The sequence below is a fragment of the Pseudophryne corroboree genome, chromosome 7 (genome assembly GCF_028390025.1).
Source record: "Pseudophryne corroboree isolate aPseCor3 chromosome 7, aPseCor3.hap2, whole genome shotgun sequence".
NCBI lineage: Eukaryota > Metazoa > Chordata > Amphibia > Anura > Myobatrachidae > Pseudophryne > Pseudophryne corroboree.
Window position 1 is genome coordinate 172,791,929 of NC_086450.1, and position 18,342 is coordinate 172,810,270.

Sequence of the window (18,342 nt, forward strand, 5' to 3'; positions counted from 1 at the left end):
TAACACGATTCAGCAGGCTCATTCTGCGGCTGGATTGCCGCTGCCTAAATCGGTTAAGGCCCATTCCACAAGGAAGGTAGGCTCTTCTTGGGCGGCTGCCCGAGGGGTCTCGGCATTACAGCTTTGCCGAGCGGCTACTTGGTCAGGTTCAAACACTTTTGCAAAGTTCTACAAGTTTGATACCCTGGCTGAGGAGGACCTTGTGTTTGCTCAGTCGGTGCTGCAGAGTCATCCGCACTCTCCCGCCCGGTTGGGAGCTTTGGTATAATCCCCATGGTCCATACGGAGTCCCCAGCATCCACTAGGACGTTAGAGAAAATAAGATTTTACTTACCGGTAAATCTATTTCTCGTAGTCCGTAGTGGATGCTGGGCGCCCGTCCCAAGTGCGGACTTCTTCTGCAATGCTTGTATATAGTTATTGCTTAAATAAGGGTTATATTATAGTTACATCAGGGTTGGACTGATGCTCTGTTGTTGTTCATACTGTTAACTAGGTAAGGTTATCACAAGTTATACGGTGTGATTGGTGTGGCTGGTATGTATCTTGCCCTGGATTATCAAAATCCTTTCCTTGTACTGTCAGCTCTTCCGGGCACAGTTTCTCTAACTGAGGTCTGGAGGACGGACATAGAGGGAGGAGCCAGAGCACACCAGAATGTAAATTCTTTCTTAAAGTGCCCATGTCTCCTGCGGAGCCCGTCTATTCCCCATGGTCCTTACGGAGTCCGCAGCATCCACTACGGACTACAAGAAATAGATTTACCGGTAAGTAAAATCTTTTTCTCTGACGTCCTAGTGGATGCTGGGGACTCCGAAAGGACCATGGGGAATAGCGGCTCCGCAGGAGACTGGGCACAAAAGTAAAAGCTTTAGGACTAGCTGGTGTGCACTGGCTCCTCCCCCTATGACCCTCCTCCAAGCCTCAGTTAGATTTTTGTGCCCGAACGAGAAGGGTGCATACTAAGGGGCTCTCCTGAGCTGCTTAGAGTAAAAGTTTAAAGTAGGTTTTTTATTTTCAGTGAGACCTGCTGGCAACAGGCTCACTGCACCGAGGGACTAAGGGGGGGAGAAGAAGCGAACTCACCTGCGTGCAGAGTGGATTGGGCTTCTTAGGCTACTGGACATTAGCTCCAGAGGGACGATCACAGGCCCAGCCATGGATGGGTCCCGGAGCCGCGCCGCCGGCCCCCTTACAGAGCCAGAAGACTGAAGAGGTCCGGAAAATCGGCGGCAGAAGACGTCCTGTCTTCAATAAGGTAGCGCACAGCACCGCTGCTGTGCGCCATTGCTCTCAGCACACTTCACACTCCGGTCACTGAGGGTGCAGGGCGCTGGGGGGGGCGCCCTGAGACGCAATAGAAACACCTTATTTGGCAAAAAATACAGAACATATAGCTCCTGGGCTATATGGATGCATTTAACCCCTGCCAATTTTTCCTTAAAAAAGCGGGAGAAAGGCCGCCGAGAAGGGGGCGGAGCCTATCTCCTCAGCACACTGGCGCCATTTTTTCCTCACAGCTCCGTTGGAGGAAAGCTCCCTGACTCTCCCCTGCAGTCCTGCACTACAGAAACAGGGTAAAACAAGAGAGGGGGGGCACTAATTTGGCAGATAAATATATACAGCAGCTATATCAGGGAAAAACACTTATATAAGGTTATCCCTATATATATATAGCGCTCTGGTGTGTGCTGGCAAACTCTCCCTCTGTCTCCCCAAAGGGCTAGTGGGGTCCTGTCCTCTATCAGAGCATTCCCTGTGTGTGTGCTGTGTGTCGGTACGTTGTGTCGACATGTATGAGGAGGAAAATGGTGTGGAGGCGGAGCAATTGCCTGTGTTAGTGATGTCACCCCCTAGGGAGTCGACACCTGACTGGATGGTCTTATGGAAAGAATTACGTGATAATGTCAGCACTTTACAAAAGACTGTTGACGACATGAGACAGCCGGCAAATCAGTTAATACCTGTACAGGCGTCTCAAACACCGTCAGGGGCTCTAAAGCGCCCGTTACCTCTGGTCGACACAGACACGGACACTGACTCCAGTGTAGACGGTGAGGAAACAAACGTATTTTCCAGTAGGGCCACACGTTACATGATCACGGCAATGAAGGAGGTTTTGAACATTTCTGATACTACAAGTACCACAAAAAAGGGTATTATGTGGGGTGTGAAAAAACTACCAGTAGTTTTTCCTGAATCAGATGAATTAAATGAGGTGTGTGATGAAGCGTGGGTTTCCCCCGATAAAAAAACTGCTAATTTCTAAAAAATTATTGGCATTATACCCTTTCCCGCCAGAGGTTAGGGCGCGTTGGGAAACACCCCCTAGGGTAGATAAGGCGCTCACACGCTTATCAAAACAAGTGGCGTTACCGTCTCCTGATACGGCCGCCCTCAAGGAACCAGCTGATAGGAAGCTGGAAAATATCCTAAAAAGTATATACACACATACTGGTATTATACTGCGACCAGCAATCGCCTCAGCCTGGATGTGCAGTGCTGGGGTGGCTTGGTCGGATTCCCTGACTGAAAATATTGATACCCTGGACAGGGACAATATATTATTGACTATAGAGCATTTAAAGGATGCATTTCTATATATGCGAGATGCACAGAGGGATATTTGCACTCTGGCATCAAGAGTAAGTGCGATGTCCATTTCTGTCAGAAGAGGGTTATGGACGCGACAGTGGTCAGGTGATGCGGATTCCAAACGGCATATGGAAGTATTGCCGTATAAAGGGGAGGAGTTATTTGGGGTCGGTCTATCGGACCTGGTGGCCACGGCAACGGCTGGGAAATCCACCTTTTTACCCCAGGTCACCTCTCAGCAGAAAAAGATACCGTCTTTTCAGGCTCAGTCCTTTCGTCCCCATAAGGGCAAGCGGGCAAAAGGCCACTCATATCTGCCCCGGGGCAGAGGAAGGGGAAAAAGACTGCAGCAGACAGCCTCTTCCCACGAACAGAAGCCCTCCCCCGCTTCTGCCAAGTCCTCAGCATGACGCTGGGGCCTTACAAGCGGACTCAGGCACGGTGGGGGCCCGTCTCAAGAATTTCAGCGCGCAGTGGACTCACTCGCAAGTGGACCCCTGGATCCTGCAGGTAGTATCTCAGGGGTACAAATTGGAATTCGAGACGTCTCCCCCTCGCCGGTTCCTGAAGTCTGCTTTACCAACGTCTCCCCCCGACAGGGAGGCGGTATTGGAAGCCATTCACAAGCTGTATTCCCAGCAGGTGATAATCAAGGTACCCCTCCTACAACAGGGAAAGGGGTATTATTCCACGCTGTTTGTGGTACCGAAGCCGGACGGCTCGGTGAGACCTATTTTAAATCTGAAATCCTTGAACACTTACATAAAAAGGTTCAAGTTTAAGATGGAGTCACTCAGAGCAGTGATAGCGAACCTGGAAGAAGGGGACTATATGGTGTCTCTGGACATCAAGGATGCTTACCTCCATGTCCCAATTTGCCCTTCTCACCAAGGGTACCTCAGGTTTGTGGTACAGAACTGTCACTATCAGTTTCAGACGCTGCCGTTTGGATTGTCCACGGCACCTCGGGTCTTCACCAAGGTAATGGCCGAAATGATGATTCTTCTTCGATGAAAAGGCGTCTTAATTATCCCTTACTTGGACGATCTCCTGATAAGGGCAAGGTCCAGAGAACAGTTAGAGGTCGGAGTAGCACTATCTCAAGTAGTACTACGACAGCACGGATGGATTCTAAATATTCCAAAATCGCAGCTGATTCCGACGACACATCTGCTGTTCCTAGGGATGATTCTGGACACAGTACAGAAAAAGGTGTTTCTCCCGGAGGAGAAAGCCAGGGAGTTATCCGACCTAGTCAGGAACCTCCTGAGACCAGGCCAAGTGTCAGTGCATCAATGCACAAGGGTCCTGGGAAAGATGGTGGCTTCTTACGAAGCGATTCCATTCGGCAGATTCCACGCAAGAACTTTTCAGTGGGATCTGCTGGACAAATGGTCCGGATCGCATCTTCAAATGCATCAACGGATAACCCTGTCTCCAAGGACAAGGGTGTCTCTCCTGTGGTGGTTACAGAGTGCTCATCTCCTAGAGGGCCGCAGATTCGGCATTCAGGATTGGGTCCTGGTGACCACGGATGCCAGCCTGAGAGGCTGGGGAGCAGTCACACAGGGAAAAAATTTCCAGGGCTTGTGGTCAAGCATGGAAACGTCACTTCACATAAATATCCTGAAACTAAGGGCCATTTACAATGCCCTAAGTCAGGCAAGGCCTCTGCTTCAGGGTCAGCCGGTGTTGATCCAGTCGGACAACATCACGGCAGTCGCCCACGTAAACAGACAGGGCGGCACAAGAAGCAGGAGGGCAATGACGGAAGTTGCAAGGATTCTTCGCTGGGCGGAAAATCATGTGATAGCACTGTCAGCAGTGTTCATTCCGGGAGTGGACAACTGGGAAGCAGACTTCCTCAGCAGACACGATCTCCACCCGGGGGAGTGGGGACTTCACCCAGAAGTCTTCCACATGATTGTGAACCGTTGGGAAAAACCAAAGGTGGACATGATGGCATCCCGCCTCAACAAAAAACTGGACAGATATTGCGCCAGGTCAAGGGACCCTCAGGCAATAGCTGTGGACGCTCTGGTAACACCGTGGGTGTACCAGTCAGTGTATGTGTTCCCTCCTCTGCCTCTCATACCCAAGGTACTGAGAATCATAAGAAGGAGAGGAGTAAAGACTATACTCGTGGCTCCGGATTGGCCAAGAAGGACTTGGTACCCGGAACTTCAAGAGATGCTCACGGAAGACCCGTGGCCTCTACCTCTAAGAAAGGACCTGCTCCAGCAGGGACCATGTCTGTTCCAAGACTTACCGCGGCTGCGTTTGACGGCATGGCGGTTGAACGCCGGATCCTGAAGGAAAAAGGCATTCCGGATGAAGTCATCCCTACCCTGATCAAAGCCAGGAAGGATGTAACTGTGCAACATTATCACCGTATTTGGCGTAAATATGTTGCGTGGTGTGAGGCCAGGAAGGTCCCTACAGAGGAATTTCAACTGGGTCGTTTCCTGCATTTCCTGCAAACAGGACTGTCTATGGGCCTAAAATTAGGGTCCATTAAGGTTCAAATTTCGGCCCTGTCAATATTCTTCCAGAAAGAACTAGCTTCAGTTCCTGAAGTTCAGACGTTTGTCAAGGGAGTACTGCATATACAGCCTCCTTTTGTGCCTCCAGTGGCACCTTGGGATCTCAATGTAGTTTTGGGGTTTCTAAAATCACATTGGTTTGAACCACTCACCACTGTGGACTTAAAATATCTCACATGGAAAGTGGTAATGCTGTTAGCCCTGGCTTCAGCCAGGCGTGTATCAGAATTGGCGGCTTTATCCTATAAAAGCCCTTACCTAATTTTTCATACGGATAGGGCAGAATTGAGGACTCGTCCTCAATTTCTCCCTAAGGTGGTTTCAGCATTTCACTTAAACCAGCCTATTGTGGTGCCTGCGGCTACTAGGGACTTGGAGGATTCCAAGTTGCTGGACGTAGTCAGGGCCCTGAAAATATATGTTTCCAGGACGGCTGGAGTCAGAAAATCTGACTCGCTGTTTATCCTGTATGCACCCAACAAGCTGGGTGCTCCTGCTTCTAAGCAGACGATTGCTCGTTGGATTTGTAGTACAATTCAGCTTGCACATTCTGTGGCAGGCCTGCCACAGCCAAAATCTGTAAAAGCCCATTCCACACGGAAAGTGGGCTCATCTTGGGCGGCTGCCCGAGGGGTCTCGGCTTTACAACTTTGCCGAGCAGCTACTTGGTCAGGGGCAAACACGTTTGCTAAATTCTACAAATTTGATACCCTGGCTGAGGAGGACCTGGAGTTCTCTCATTCGGTGCTGCAGAGTCATCCGCACTCTCCCGCCCGTTTGGGAGCTTTGGTATAATCCCCATGGTCCTTTCGGAGTCCCCAGCATCCACTAGGACGTCAGAGAAAATAAGAATTTACTTACCGATAATTCTATTTCTCATAGTCCGTAGTGGATGCTGGGCGCCCATCCCAAGTGCGGATTGTCTGCAATACTTGTACATAGTTATTGTTACAAAAATCGGGTTATTATTGTTGTGAGCCATCTTTTCAGAGGCTCCTCTGTTATCATGCTGTTAACTGGGTTCAAATCACAAGTTGTACGGTGTGATTGGTGTGGCTGGTATGAGTCTTACCCGGGATTCAAAATCCTTCCTTATTGTGTACGCTCGTCCGGGCACAGTATCCTAACTGAGGCTTGGAGGAGGGTCATAGGGGGAGGAGCCAGTGCACACCAGCTAGTCCTAAAGCTTTTACTTTTGTGCCCAGTCTCCTGCGGAGCCGCTATTCCCCATGGTCCTTTCGGAGTCCCCAGCATCCACTACGGACTATGAGAAATAGAATTATCGGTAAGTAAATTCTTATTTTATATATAATACAGGTTATCCCACACTAGTGGAAAAAGATAGCACTTTCCAGACTTAGCATCCAATCAATCAAAATAATAATTTTTAATGTAAGGGTAATCTCACAGTTCCAAAGTGGTTTCAAAAACGATATCCAACGTTTCGGTCCTCAGCGGGACCTTTGTCAAGGAATGTATAGTCCAGTCAGCAGGGTCAGCATTACAGCATATATCAGCATAATAATGACGCTCACAATCAGTATAGATTCCTGAAGCTGGCTGCTTTCATTTGTGTCACATTTTGATTTATGACATTCCAAGAAGTTTGTTAAATACACGAATGGAAAAGATTACCTCAGATCCCAAACACTCATTACCTTCTCTTTATAATCTTTCCTGAATAGTTTTCTGCCTTTAACATTTTCTACTGTGATTCTGAATCTTTTTCTACAGATGGGCCTCGGGAAAACGATACAAGCGATTGCAGTGGCTTATTTCTACCGTGATGAGTGGCCTCTTTTGATTGTTGTTCCCTCCTCACTGAAGTACCCATGGATTGAGGAAATGGAGAAGTGGATTCCAGGACTAGGACCTGAGGACATAACAGTCATTGAGAACAAGACAGACGTTGGGTAAGTAGGGTCTGTGGTATACATTGTTTAAATTACGAATCTATATTTTGAAGAAGATGCCCGGCCAAATATGTAATTTTACAGCTTGCTTCCATTTTTCTCAACAAATGTTCACGGACAAATGTCACTCATTCATTGTAGACGCACTGGAGATGTTTCAGTGAATAAACTACTCAATGCAATTTACCTATAAAGCTTTATTGCCACATTGCATGGAATGTAATATTCGCTCTTCTCCAGGATGTGCACTTTGGGCATGTGACAGTTAACATCAGGAGAGCTAAGTTTCTGTGGAACTACATGGGTCTAAGATTTTTTGAAGGATGTATTTCTTATTCTGTTCTTTACAGGTTGGTTCAAGGGGATCGCTATGAAATACCTCCAATCAAAATCCTGACGGTCGAAATCCCGACGTGGACAAAATACCGACATTTAAAATACCGACAAGGTCAAAATACCGACTTGTAAAATGCAGACAGGTCAAAATACCAATATGCGGTTTTCATTGTTTTTTGTGTGTATGTCGACATGGACACCATATACGTGTAGTGCTTCCCCTCGCATGGTGAGCGCACTTCGGGCACGGTGCCTTACTGCGCTTTGCACACTATTATATTCCCCCTCCAGGTCCACTGGGATGGTAAAGTATGATCAAGTCTGTTTTAATTAAAAAATCATGAAAAACTCATGTTGGCATTTTGACCTGTCAGCATTTTACATGTCTGTATTTTGACCTTGCCTGTATTTTAAATGTCGGGATTTTGACCTTGTCGGGATTTTGACCGTTGGTCAATTGCTGTCGGGATTTCGACCGTCGGTAAATTGACTGCACCCCGGTTCAAGGTCCCTGGATTCTATGACATTATTCTTAAGATACGGTAATTGCACAAAGAACCCAAAATTGGGCGAGATTCAGTCGTGTATTTTGTGGTGCTGTGCAGCCTAAATACTTTTTGCATTTATGAAGGCTGTTAGAGCATTTAGCAATATTCCTAATATGGGTGCACACGGGCACCTAGACCCAGGCTGGCCCACACCTCACACACTGCACCCATATAGTATACTTACCCATCTGGAGTCCCACGGCGGCGGTCCTGCATTGCGGGCAATAATTACTTAGAGAATAGCCGCCTCCACCACCACAGGCGCCATGTTCCTGGAGACCTAGCTGTTGGAGAGGAGAGGGCCCACAACGGAGGCTGCACCCGGGTACCCTACTCTCTTAAAACACCGCTGAGAGTTCAAAAAGAAAATGTAAATTGCTCTCCCCAGGTTCAAGCAGGTGGCTAAATCACAGATGGAGCACCTGTCTCCCAACAAGCAGTATAAAATAAAAAAATGGTGACCAGCCTTTTGCGCTCCTGGGAAATTTCTTAGTAATATCACACACCAATTTAGTAAGTGTGGATTTGGTACACAGCAAACTATGGAGACGAACTTACATATCAGTTCTGTCCCGCGTTCACGTAATGGTTTCTTTTAAAAGTCAAAGGTACACTTACATTATATTTCACTCTCGCGTGCACACAAAGGTTTCATTCTCCTCCTTTTAGGTAAAGGACATCCGTTTGAATACGATGGTAATTAAAAAAAGTTTTATTTAAAAAACCCTGATACCTCCAACAGTATTACAGGGAACAATTTTAAAAAACATGCATACACCAGTATGTGAATTCAGAGTCTCACAAAAAGCAGGTTCTATCAGGAAGGTAAATGTCGAGGAAAACCTCTGCAGCGGTGATGGCCCCACTTTCAACTTCCTCTCCAAGATCCCAAGTGGACGTCTGGTCTGCTGGCAGGTGAACGGCACACAAAGACGCGTTTCGGAGCTCTCCTGCTCCTTTTTCAATCTTATTTCCTAGGGCTACAGACTGGATTTCCAAAAGCTCCCACCTCACAGATTCTTAAAATCAGGCTTGCCAGTTTCACAAGAGGCAAGTATAACTTTACAGCATGCCATCCAAAAACTGGTACAGACTCAGGTCATTGTTCCAGTTCCACCTCATCTACTCAACAAGGGGTACTATTCCAACTTGTTCGTAGTACCGAAGTCGAACGGTTCGGTAAGACCAGTTCTGAACCTCAAGCCTTTGAACCCGTACTTACGAGTGTTCAAATTCAAGATGGAGTCTCTGAGAGCGGTGATATCATATCTGGAGGAGGGGGAATTCCTAGTGTCTCTGAATATCAAGGATGCGTATCTTCATATTCTGATCTGGCCGCCTCATCAGGCCTATCTCCGATTTGCACTGGAGGACTGTCACTGCCAGTTCCAGAACCTGCCATTTGGTCTCTCCACGGCACCGAGGGTGTTCACCAAGGTGGTGGCAGTGATGATGTTTCTACTCCGCAAGCCGGGAGTGAGCATAATTCCGTACCTGGACGATCTCCTGATAAAAGCGCCGTACAGGGAAAGGTTGCTGGACAGCATTGCTCTGGCAACCAAACTCCTCCAGGATCACAGATGGATTCTGAACCTTCCGAGATCAACACAAAAGGTGTTCCTTCCATTGGATAAGACATTGGTAATCCAGTTGATGGTTTGGGATGTCCTGAAGCCAACTCGGGTGTCGGTGCATCTGTGCATTCGCCTTCTGGGGAAAACAGTGGCCTCTTACGAGGCACTTCAATATGGAAGGTTTCACGCAAGACCCTTCCAGCTCGATCTGTTGGACAAATGGTCCGGATCGCATCTTCACATGCACCAGAGGATCCGTCTGTCGCCAAAGGCCAGGATCTCCCTTCTGTGGTGGCTACAGACTTTTCACCGCGTCGCAGGACGGAGGTTCGGAATTCAGAACTGGATTCTGTTAACCACAGACGCAAGCCTCAGAGGTTGGGGAGCAGTCACTCAGGGAGTGCAGTTTCAGGGAAGATGGTCAAGTCAGGAACTCATCTTTCCAATCAACATTCTGGACCTCAGGGCCATATACAACGCCCTTCTGCTAGCCTCATATCTTCAAGATTGGGCAATTCAAGTCCAGTCGGACAATGTGACGGCAGTAACGTACATAAACACACAGGGCGGAACGAAAAGCAGAGCACCAATGTCAGAGGTGTCAAGAATTCTCCTCTGGGCAGAAAGAAACGCTGTGGCGTTTTCAGCGGTCTTCATTCCGGGAGTAGACAACTGGGGAGAAGACTTCCTCTGTAGACATGACCTGCACCCGAGGGAGTAGGGCCTTCACCCGGAAGTGTTCAGGTGCTTGCCAAGTCGATGGAGATATCCACAGATCGACATGATGGCCTCTCGTCTCAACAAGAAGCTCATGTGGTATTGTTCCAGGTCAAGAGACCCACAGGCGGTGGCGATAGACACCCTGACAACTCCATGGGTCTATCAGATGGTGTACGTGTTTCCTCCACTTCCTCTGATCCCAAGAATTCTAAAACAAATAAAAAGGAAAAAGGTTCAAGCAATACTCTTTGCTCCAGACTGTCCAAGAAAGGCCTGGTACGCGGACCTTCTGGAGATGCTCCTCGTTACGTGGCCTCTACCTCTTTTCGAGGATCTTATGCAACAGGGCCCATTCGTCTTTCAGGACTTACCGCGGCTACGTTTGACTGCATGGAAGTTGAACGGTTGATTCTAGCTAGGAGAGGGATCCCTAAGAAGGTTATCCTGACTATGATCCAAGCCATAAAGGGGGTAACGTCTAAGCATTACCATCGTGTTTGGAAGAAATATGTTTCTTGGTGTGAGAGCAGAAATTATTCTGTGGTGGAATTTCATCTGGGACGTTTCCTGCTTTTTCTGCAGGCAGGCGTGGATGTGGGCCTGCTTCTGAGCTCCATAAAATTCTAGATTTCGGCCTTGTTTCTTTCAGAAACAATTGGCTTTTCTCCCTGAGGTCTAGACGTCCTTGAAAGGTGTTATGCACATCCAACCTCCCTTTGTGCCTCCCACGGCACCTTGGGATCTCAATGTGGTGCTGCAGTTCCTCCAATTGGACTGGTTTGTACCGTTACAGGAGGTGGGCATAAAATATCTTACGTGGAAGACCGTCACAGTGTTAGCCTTGGCTTCAGCAAGACTTGTGTCGGAGCTGGGGTTTTTGTCTCACAAAGTCCCTATTTAATTTTCCATGAGGACATAGCTGATCTCAGAACTCGTCAGCAATTTCTTCCTAAAGTGGTGTCTGCATTTCACATCAACCAACCTATTCCAGTTGTCACCGAGACCTCTGCTACTTCAAAGTCTTTGGATGTTGTGAGGGCTTTAAAGGTATATGTGAAAAGAACAGCTCGTCACAGAAATGAGGACTCGCTGTTTGTTCTTCATGATCCCAAATAGATTCGGTGTCCTACTTCAAAGCAGACAATTGCACGCTGGATTAGACTTACTATCCAACATGCTTATTCCACAACAAGTTTGCCGTGTCCAAAATTTGTACAGGCCCACTCTACTAGGTCGGTGGGTTCTTCCTGGGCGGCTGCCTGGGGTATATCGGCTTTACAGCTCTGCCGAGCAGCTACTTAGTCAAGTTCGAACAGGTTTGCTAAGTTCTACAAGTTTGATACTTTGGCCTCTGAGGACCTTCAGTTTGGTCAATCAGTTCTGCAGGAACCTCAACACTCTCTGGTTTGGGAGCTTTGGTACATCCCCATGGTACTAAATGGACACCAGTATCCTCTAGGACGTAAGAGAAAATAGGTTTTTAATTACCTACCGGTAAATCCTTTTCTCGTAGTCCGTAGAGGATACTGGGCGCCCGCCCAGTGCTTCGGTCTTCCTGCACTCATACTTTGTTAAGTAATGTTGGTTCAGCCGTTGCTGTTCCTGTTTCAAGTTTGGTTAGCTTGACTTTCCTCTTTTTTTTTTTCTCTCAAAGTATGTCCGTCTCCTCGGGCACAGTTTCCTAAACTGAGTCTGGTAGGAGGGTCATAGAGGGAGGAGCCAGCCCACACTATCAAATTCTTAAAGTGCCCATGGCTCCTAGTGGACCCGTCTATACTCCCATGGTACTAAATGGACCCCAGTATCCTCTACGGACTACGAGAAAAGGATTTACCGGTAGTTAATTAAAATCCTATTTTTAACATACACCTGTTGTCTACACACAATGGAGGCAGTTGTTTAGTCAGATCAGCAAATGTTTCTGAGAATGTAAACTATAATTTCAACATTTAACGATATTGCTTAACTTCACGAATGAAGCTGTTTTGTGAGCCGAGCCAACAGTCACGAGGCTACAAGTCTATTCATTAATTAAGAACTGGTTACATCAATTATGCACTTTGTGTAGGCTGTTATAAACTTGAGAAGACCCTAAACAATCGGATATTGGTGTGAATAATCCTGGATTTATATCAGAATTTTTAGGGCCAGTCTTTTTGTCTGCCAGGATGAAAAGTTTTCCCAATGAAACACCAAAGACAACTGAATAAAATACAACAAATTTGGTCTATGTGGACCTCTATTACAATTTATTGGTTGTTTCTTAAAGTCTAAAACAGTGAAATAAATTGCTTAGAAACACTGAATAGCCAAATTAACTAGTACATTGTGTAGTGAATAAAACTTTGTGATTGCAGCCTTTTTGCGAATTCATTTAGTATTTGTGAAAATTTACTTTTTGTTACTCAGACGTACGTACACAGAGCAGACAACTTAGATGGATGTTGTGCCAGGTCTTGAGAGGAGGATTTGCCCCAGCAGTCCTAGAAACAGCACAGCTCAATCTATGATGGCCGCTGGTCAGGAGTGAATGAGATATGCAACTCCAGGGCGGGAACATTGCTGAAATGGCGCCCTGGGACTGGGGGGAGGGGCCTCAGGTCCGACCTGCTCCCACTGCTGGCATCCCCACCGGGCGCTGCAGGCAGTAAAAAGTGGGGTTAATGTAGTAGAAAACCCCCCAGACCTGTGCCCCTTATCTGTCCCTGGTAGCTAGTGGAGCGGCTGCCTAGTAATCAGTGTCCACGCCAGCGCACGCGCGGCCCGCCTCCTACGGCCGCGCTGGTTCGCGGAAAAGTGCGGGCACAGAAGCCCCTTACCTCCCCCTTGTCAGCGACCTCGTGATCCTTTAGAAGAAAACCGGAGCCTCTGCTGCAGTAACCCTGCAACCAGGGCACGGGAGTATGCAGTGCCGCTGGGGTGTTGGAGCTGCAGCGATGCCTGTTAGACATAGCCTGCTGCAGCCATTGTAGATTCTTGTAAAAAAATCTTCTTTTCTGTCAAATTTAAAGCTAAGTATAGGCTGCCTGAGGCAGCCCGCTGTTAAGTGACCTGCTACTGCAGGCACCAACTACAAACTGAGCTCCTGTGCAGGGAGGAGGGGTGCTATAGGAGGCGGCGCCATGCATCTTGGGAAGAAGGTCAAAGGTTTGAGCCTGTTGGTGCCTCGGATCAAGATCCTTCTCTACACCCCGATTTTTATCCTTGTGGAGCCCAGTGTACCTCGCAGAAAGAGATTTAACAACCGTAAGTACTTACCATAAATCTTGTTTTCTTCTGCTCTACTGCAGACAAGGAAGGCCACTCCGACATTTTATCATCTCCACCTGTCCCCTGGACCTCCTCCCTTCCCGCCTCCTCCACTCCCTTCCCCCCACCGCCTGCTCCCACCTTGCTCATCTGTTCAACATATCACTCTCTACCGGCATTTTTCCTTCGCCATTCAAACATGCTGTTGTCTCACTTATTCTTAAAATAAAAAACCCAACTTTGACCCTTCCTCACCTGCTAGCTACCTCACCATCTCTTTTCTCCAATTTGCCTCCAAATTACTTGAGAGGCTGGTTTACAGCCGAATCAACAGCTACCTCTCTGACATCGCCATACTTTATCTTTTTCAATCTGGATTTCGCCCCCTACATTTTACTGAAACAGCCCTTGTCAGTCACCAAAGACCTGCATTTGGCAAAATCCAGGGGTATTTTCTCTCTGCTCATCCTCCTGGACTTCTCTGCTGCCTTTGACACTGTAGATCATCCTCTCCTCCTCCACACCCTCCAGACCATTTGCATGTATAGCACTGTCCTTGCATGGTTCACCTTTTACCTCACTAACCGCTCCTTCTCTGTGTTTTCCTCCGGCACCAACTCGCCCCCTTCCATCTTCCCTGTCGGTGTCCCACAGTGCTCTGTCCTGGGCCCCCTTCTCTTCTCCCTGTACACCTCTTCCCTGAGTGCGCTCATAATCTCCTTTGGCTTTTAATTCCTGTCGACGATACGCAACTATGTCTATCCTTTCCTGACCTCTCCCATTCTGTACTCTCTCAGGTTTCCAGCTGCCTCTCCGCCATCTCCTCCTGGAAGTCTGAGCGCTCCCTGAAGCTCAACGTGGACAAAACCGAACTAATCGTCTTTCCACTCTCCCTAATATCTGTGTCACCATTGACAACACCATCATCCTCCTTGTTACCCAACTTCGCTGCTTGGGCGTCACTCGTGACTTCTCCTTCTCCTTCATCCCTCACTTTCAGTTTCTATCTCAATCCTGGCGGTTCCAGCTATGCAACATCGTATCAGGCCGTTACTCTCCCAGAGTGCGACTAAACTTATTATCTAGTCACTGGTAATCTCACGGCTCCATCATTGCAACATTCTCCTCACTGGCCTTCCATACTCCCATCTCGCTCCACTCTGATCTGTTCTCAGCTTCCTCTCCCGCTGCTCTACATCTGCCAATCCTCTTCGCCAAAAATTGCACTGGTTCCCATTTCCCTACTTAATCCCCTTCAAACTCCTCACCCTTACGTACAAGGCCCTTTCTAACTCCAGTGCTCCCTACATCTCCAACCTCCCCACATACTCCCTCCCGCCCTTTCTGGTTGTCAAATGACTGTTGCCTCTACTCTACCCTGGTCAGTGCATCCCATGCGCGAATCCAAGATTTTACCTGTGCTACCCCCACCCCCCCACCACCTTCACTGGAATGAGCTCCCTCGCTCTATTAGTCTCTCCCCGACCTTGCAAAGCTTCAAACGGCACCGAAACCCACTTGTTCATCAAAACGTACCCTTCCGCATAACTTAGTTTCAAGACCACTCCCAAGCCACTACCTAATGCATTGGCCATCTTTGCCCCGCTTACTTTATACCATCTGGCCGCCTTTTGCTTGCTCTCAGCTCATGTCACTTGTCTGTCTCCCCCCCCCCAACCCCTAGATTGTGAGCTCCTTGGAGCAGGGCCCCTTCCCTCCTGTTCTCACAACCCTTTTCTCTCACACTTCAATTACAGCCTATGTAGCAAATATATGTACCTGCATCTCCTCTCGCTCATTACTGTTTATCTCTTCCATTGGCTGCCTGCCCCCAGTAGTATGACGACTACTCCTTTCATCTTGGCTGTAGTGTGTACTGAGAACTGTGTCGTTAATTGTGCTCTGTTTTTGTTTTTCTGTTACTGTACTCTTAAATTCTGTGTAACCTGTATTGTTCTAATGTCTGCCGTATGTACGGCGTTGCGAAATGCTTGTGGCACCCTATAAATAAAATTAATAATAATAGTACATTAGTATGACTCTCTAATCAGTGCACCAAGTCTAGTGCTGTATTTGCTTTTTACCTCAAAATACATCATCACAATACAGTGGGGTATATTCAATTGGTGCCGAAAACTGCTATCTGTCGAAAAGACGGCAGCTTTCAACTTTTTAAGGTCGAATTGTGATTTGACCTATTCAGTCCCAGCAGTTTTTATTCGACAAGTCGTGGAATTCGACTTGTCGAATAGTACGTGAATTGGCGGTATAGCTGCAGATTCACGTACTTTTGAGTGAAACGGGGCCAAATTCGACCGGATTTGGCCCCGTTTCCGACCATCTCAGCCCGACATAAAAAAATTGACGGACTGAGATGTGGGACCCAGAGGGGGAGGGGAGCCGCAGGGAGACGGGGGACAGCCGCAGGCATACAGGGGAGAGCAGCGCTACAGCACAGCGCTGCAGCAGGATGTCTCACAGCCGCGCCGCTCACGGCAGCGTCCACCCGGCTCCAGCAAGTGAGGTCACGCTTGCTGGAGCCGGGTGGACACTGCCGTGAGGTCGGGTGGCTGTGAGACAACTTCCTGCAGCGCTACTGTAGCGCTGCTCTCCTCTGTCTGTCCGTGGCTGTCCCCGCTGGTCTCCCCGCAGATCCCCCCTCTCCTCCTCTGGATCCCTCATCTCAATTCGACTTTTTAAAAGTCGAATTGAGATGAGATTGAATAGGGGTTGTCGGATCCATTCCGACAAATGCATGTCGGAATGGATCCGACCCTAATTGAATATACCCCAGTGTAACTAGGGAACAACAGGAGACTGCTGATTAATTTAATATCTGACACTTGTACATCTGTGTGTGTCTGAATCTGAATCTGTATATGAAGCACTATGATGCAGCATCTGCAACTTCTTCAATGCCAAGTTTTGTTGTGCTTCGTATAAAGACTCCGTCACACACACACACATATAAAAGTGTCTCATATCAAATTAATTAGCACAGTCTCCTGTTGTGTCCTATTGTGACGAAGACACATTTTTGGCCGAAAATGATGCCCGGAGCTAGCAGAGTTGCACGGGATCTGGAATCTCACTTGCGCCAGGCATCTCACGTCGTGTGTGTTTGCGTAGATTTCTTCCCCTAAAACACATGGCTACTATTTATCATAATGGACACACATATGGACAGAAATTAAGCTCCCTGTGCATTATCACTTTTTTCCTAATGCCTTGCTTTGTTTGAGAATGAATGACGCTCATAGAAAGGGTATTTTATTTTGGAAACTTCTATGTCTCTTATCACTTGGACTGCTATTTTAGCTACTCTGCTGTGATCCCCATCCACCTCACAGCAGTGACCGTAATAATAAAAGTCTGGAAAGTGAAACATCCTCTCTGTTCTGTCTTCAGGAGAATTTCAGCTTGTAAAGTGACAGTTTTGGGGTATGGCCTGTTAACTTCGGATGCCAAGACGCTGATGAATGCTCTGTACAAACAGCACTTCAGAGTGGTTTTAGTAGACGAGTCTCACTACATGAAATCTAGAAACGCTTCCCGGAGCCAACTTCTGCTGCCAATCGTTCAGAAAGCGACAAGAGCCCTTCTACTCACCGGGACACCGGCTCTTGGAAGACCCGAGGAGGTAATTGAATTTGTAGCAGTGTGTGCAACACAAATTGACACAATTCTTTTACTGCACTATTAAGCAAAATAACTGTTTTTAAATAGCTGTTGCCCCCCCCCCCCCCCCCCCCCTCTTCCCCCCTTTCCAGCTTTACATGCAGATCGATGCTCTGTTCCCCAGGCGATTTGGAACTTGGACAGAATATGCCAAGAAATACTGTAATGCACATGTCAGGTATTCCTTCATTTTCTAACTTCTACTTATCATCTATGCAGGTTATTATTGAATATAGGAAAATGTAGAAAGGTCTGTTTCGTAAATTAATCATCTGAGCTCCCTGTATTATGTTGTATCTATATTAATAAGCATGCATCTTTATTTTCTTAACTCTCTCAGTTCCCAAAATAATTTCAGACTTTTAATAACATATTTTCAGTCCCAGGTGTTTATCGTTAAGGAAAAAAAAACTATAGTTATTAAGTTTCAGAGTTTCTGCTTCTATTTTGTTTAGATTTATGGATCTTTCCCCTGCACATATTTAGAACAATGAAAAAGCTGCCTAAGGACATGTCTCTGCAGCTCCTATTAATGTATGTAACTGGGTCTCTGCGTTAGATAGAAATGCATTGTGTGGAGTATTCAATACACTTGCTCTAACTTTTCTAAAAGCGCTACAAAAATGTAATTGAATTCCACCGACTGCTGGTGATAGTGGTCTGTACTGAGCTTTGCAGCAAGAGATCAAAGTGGCCTATGTGAAGTTAATCTTATGGTGAACAACACAAATATGGATGGTGTTTATGCAATGTACTATAACAGGTGTCCTGACTTTCTAAGATCACTAATGCTAAGTCCTCTGATGACAATGAGAGCTGGATCAATCCCACTGTAATACATATCAGGGCCTACAGCAGCTGGAGTTTTCATCTTGTTTTGAGAGTAACACTGTTTTCAAGTGTTTTAAACTTTTCTCCAAGGTACTTTGGCAAAAGAACTCAGTGGGATTACAGAGGAGCCTCTAATTTAGATGATTTACACCAGCGATTAAGCAGCATCATGATCAGACGATTAAAGAATGAGGTTTTAACTGAACTTCCACCTAAAATCAGACAGCGTATCCCATTTGATCTGCCGAAAGATGTGGCTAAGGTAGGCGGTCTATGCCAGTCATCTTTTTTGTTGAACCCTCACATTACATACTGTATACAGTATGAAATCAAGGTAATAAGCCACTGAACCACA

At 47.1% G+C, this 18,342-nt stretch overlaps 1 protein-coding gene across 10 annotated transcripts in view; it reads left to right on the forward strand.

Moving 5' to 3' along the window:
- ZRANB3 (zinc finger RANBP2-type containing 3) overlaps positions 1 to 18,342 on the forward strand; it is an 894,936-nt gene that overhangs the window by 593,483 nt on the left and 283,111 nt on the right. For all 10 annotated transcript variants that reach the window (XM_063933768.1, XM_063933769.1, XM_063933776.1 and 7 more), the window contains 4 exons: positions 6,873 to 7,051; positions 16,887 to 17,118; positions 17,249 to 17,334; positions 18,078 to 18,249. In XM_063933768.1, the coding sequence (XP_063789838.1) occupies positions 6,873 to 7,051; positions 16,887 to 17,118; positions 17,249 to 17,334; positions 18,078 to 18,249 (669 nt within the window). The remainder of the gene's footprint in view (positions 1 to 6,872; positions 7,052 to 16,886; positions 17,119 to 17,248; positions 17,335 to 18,077; positions 18,250 to 18,342) is intronic.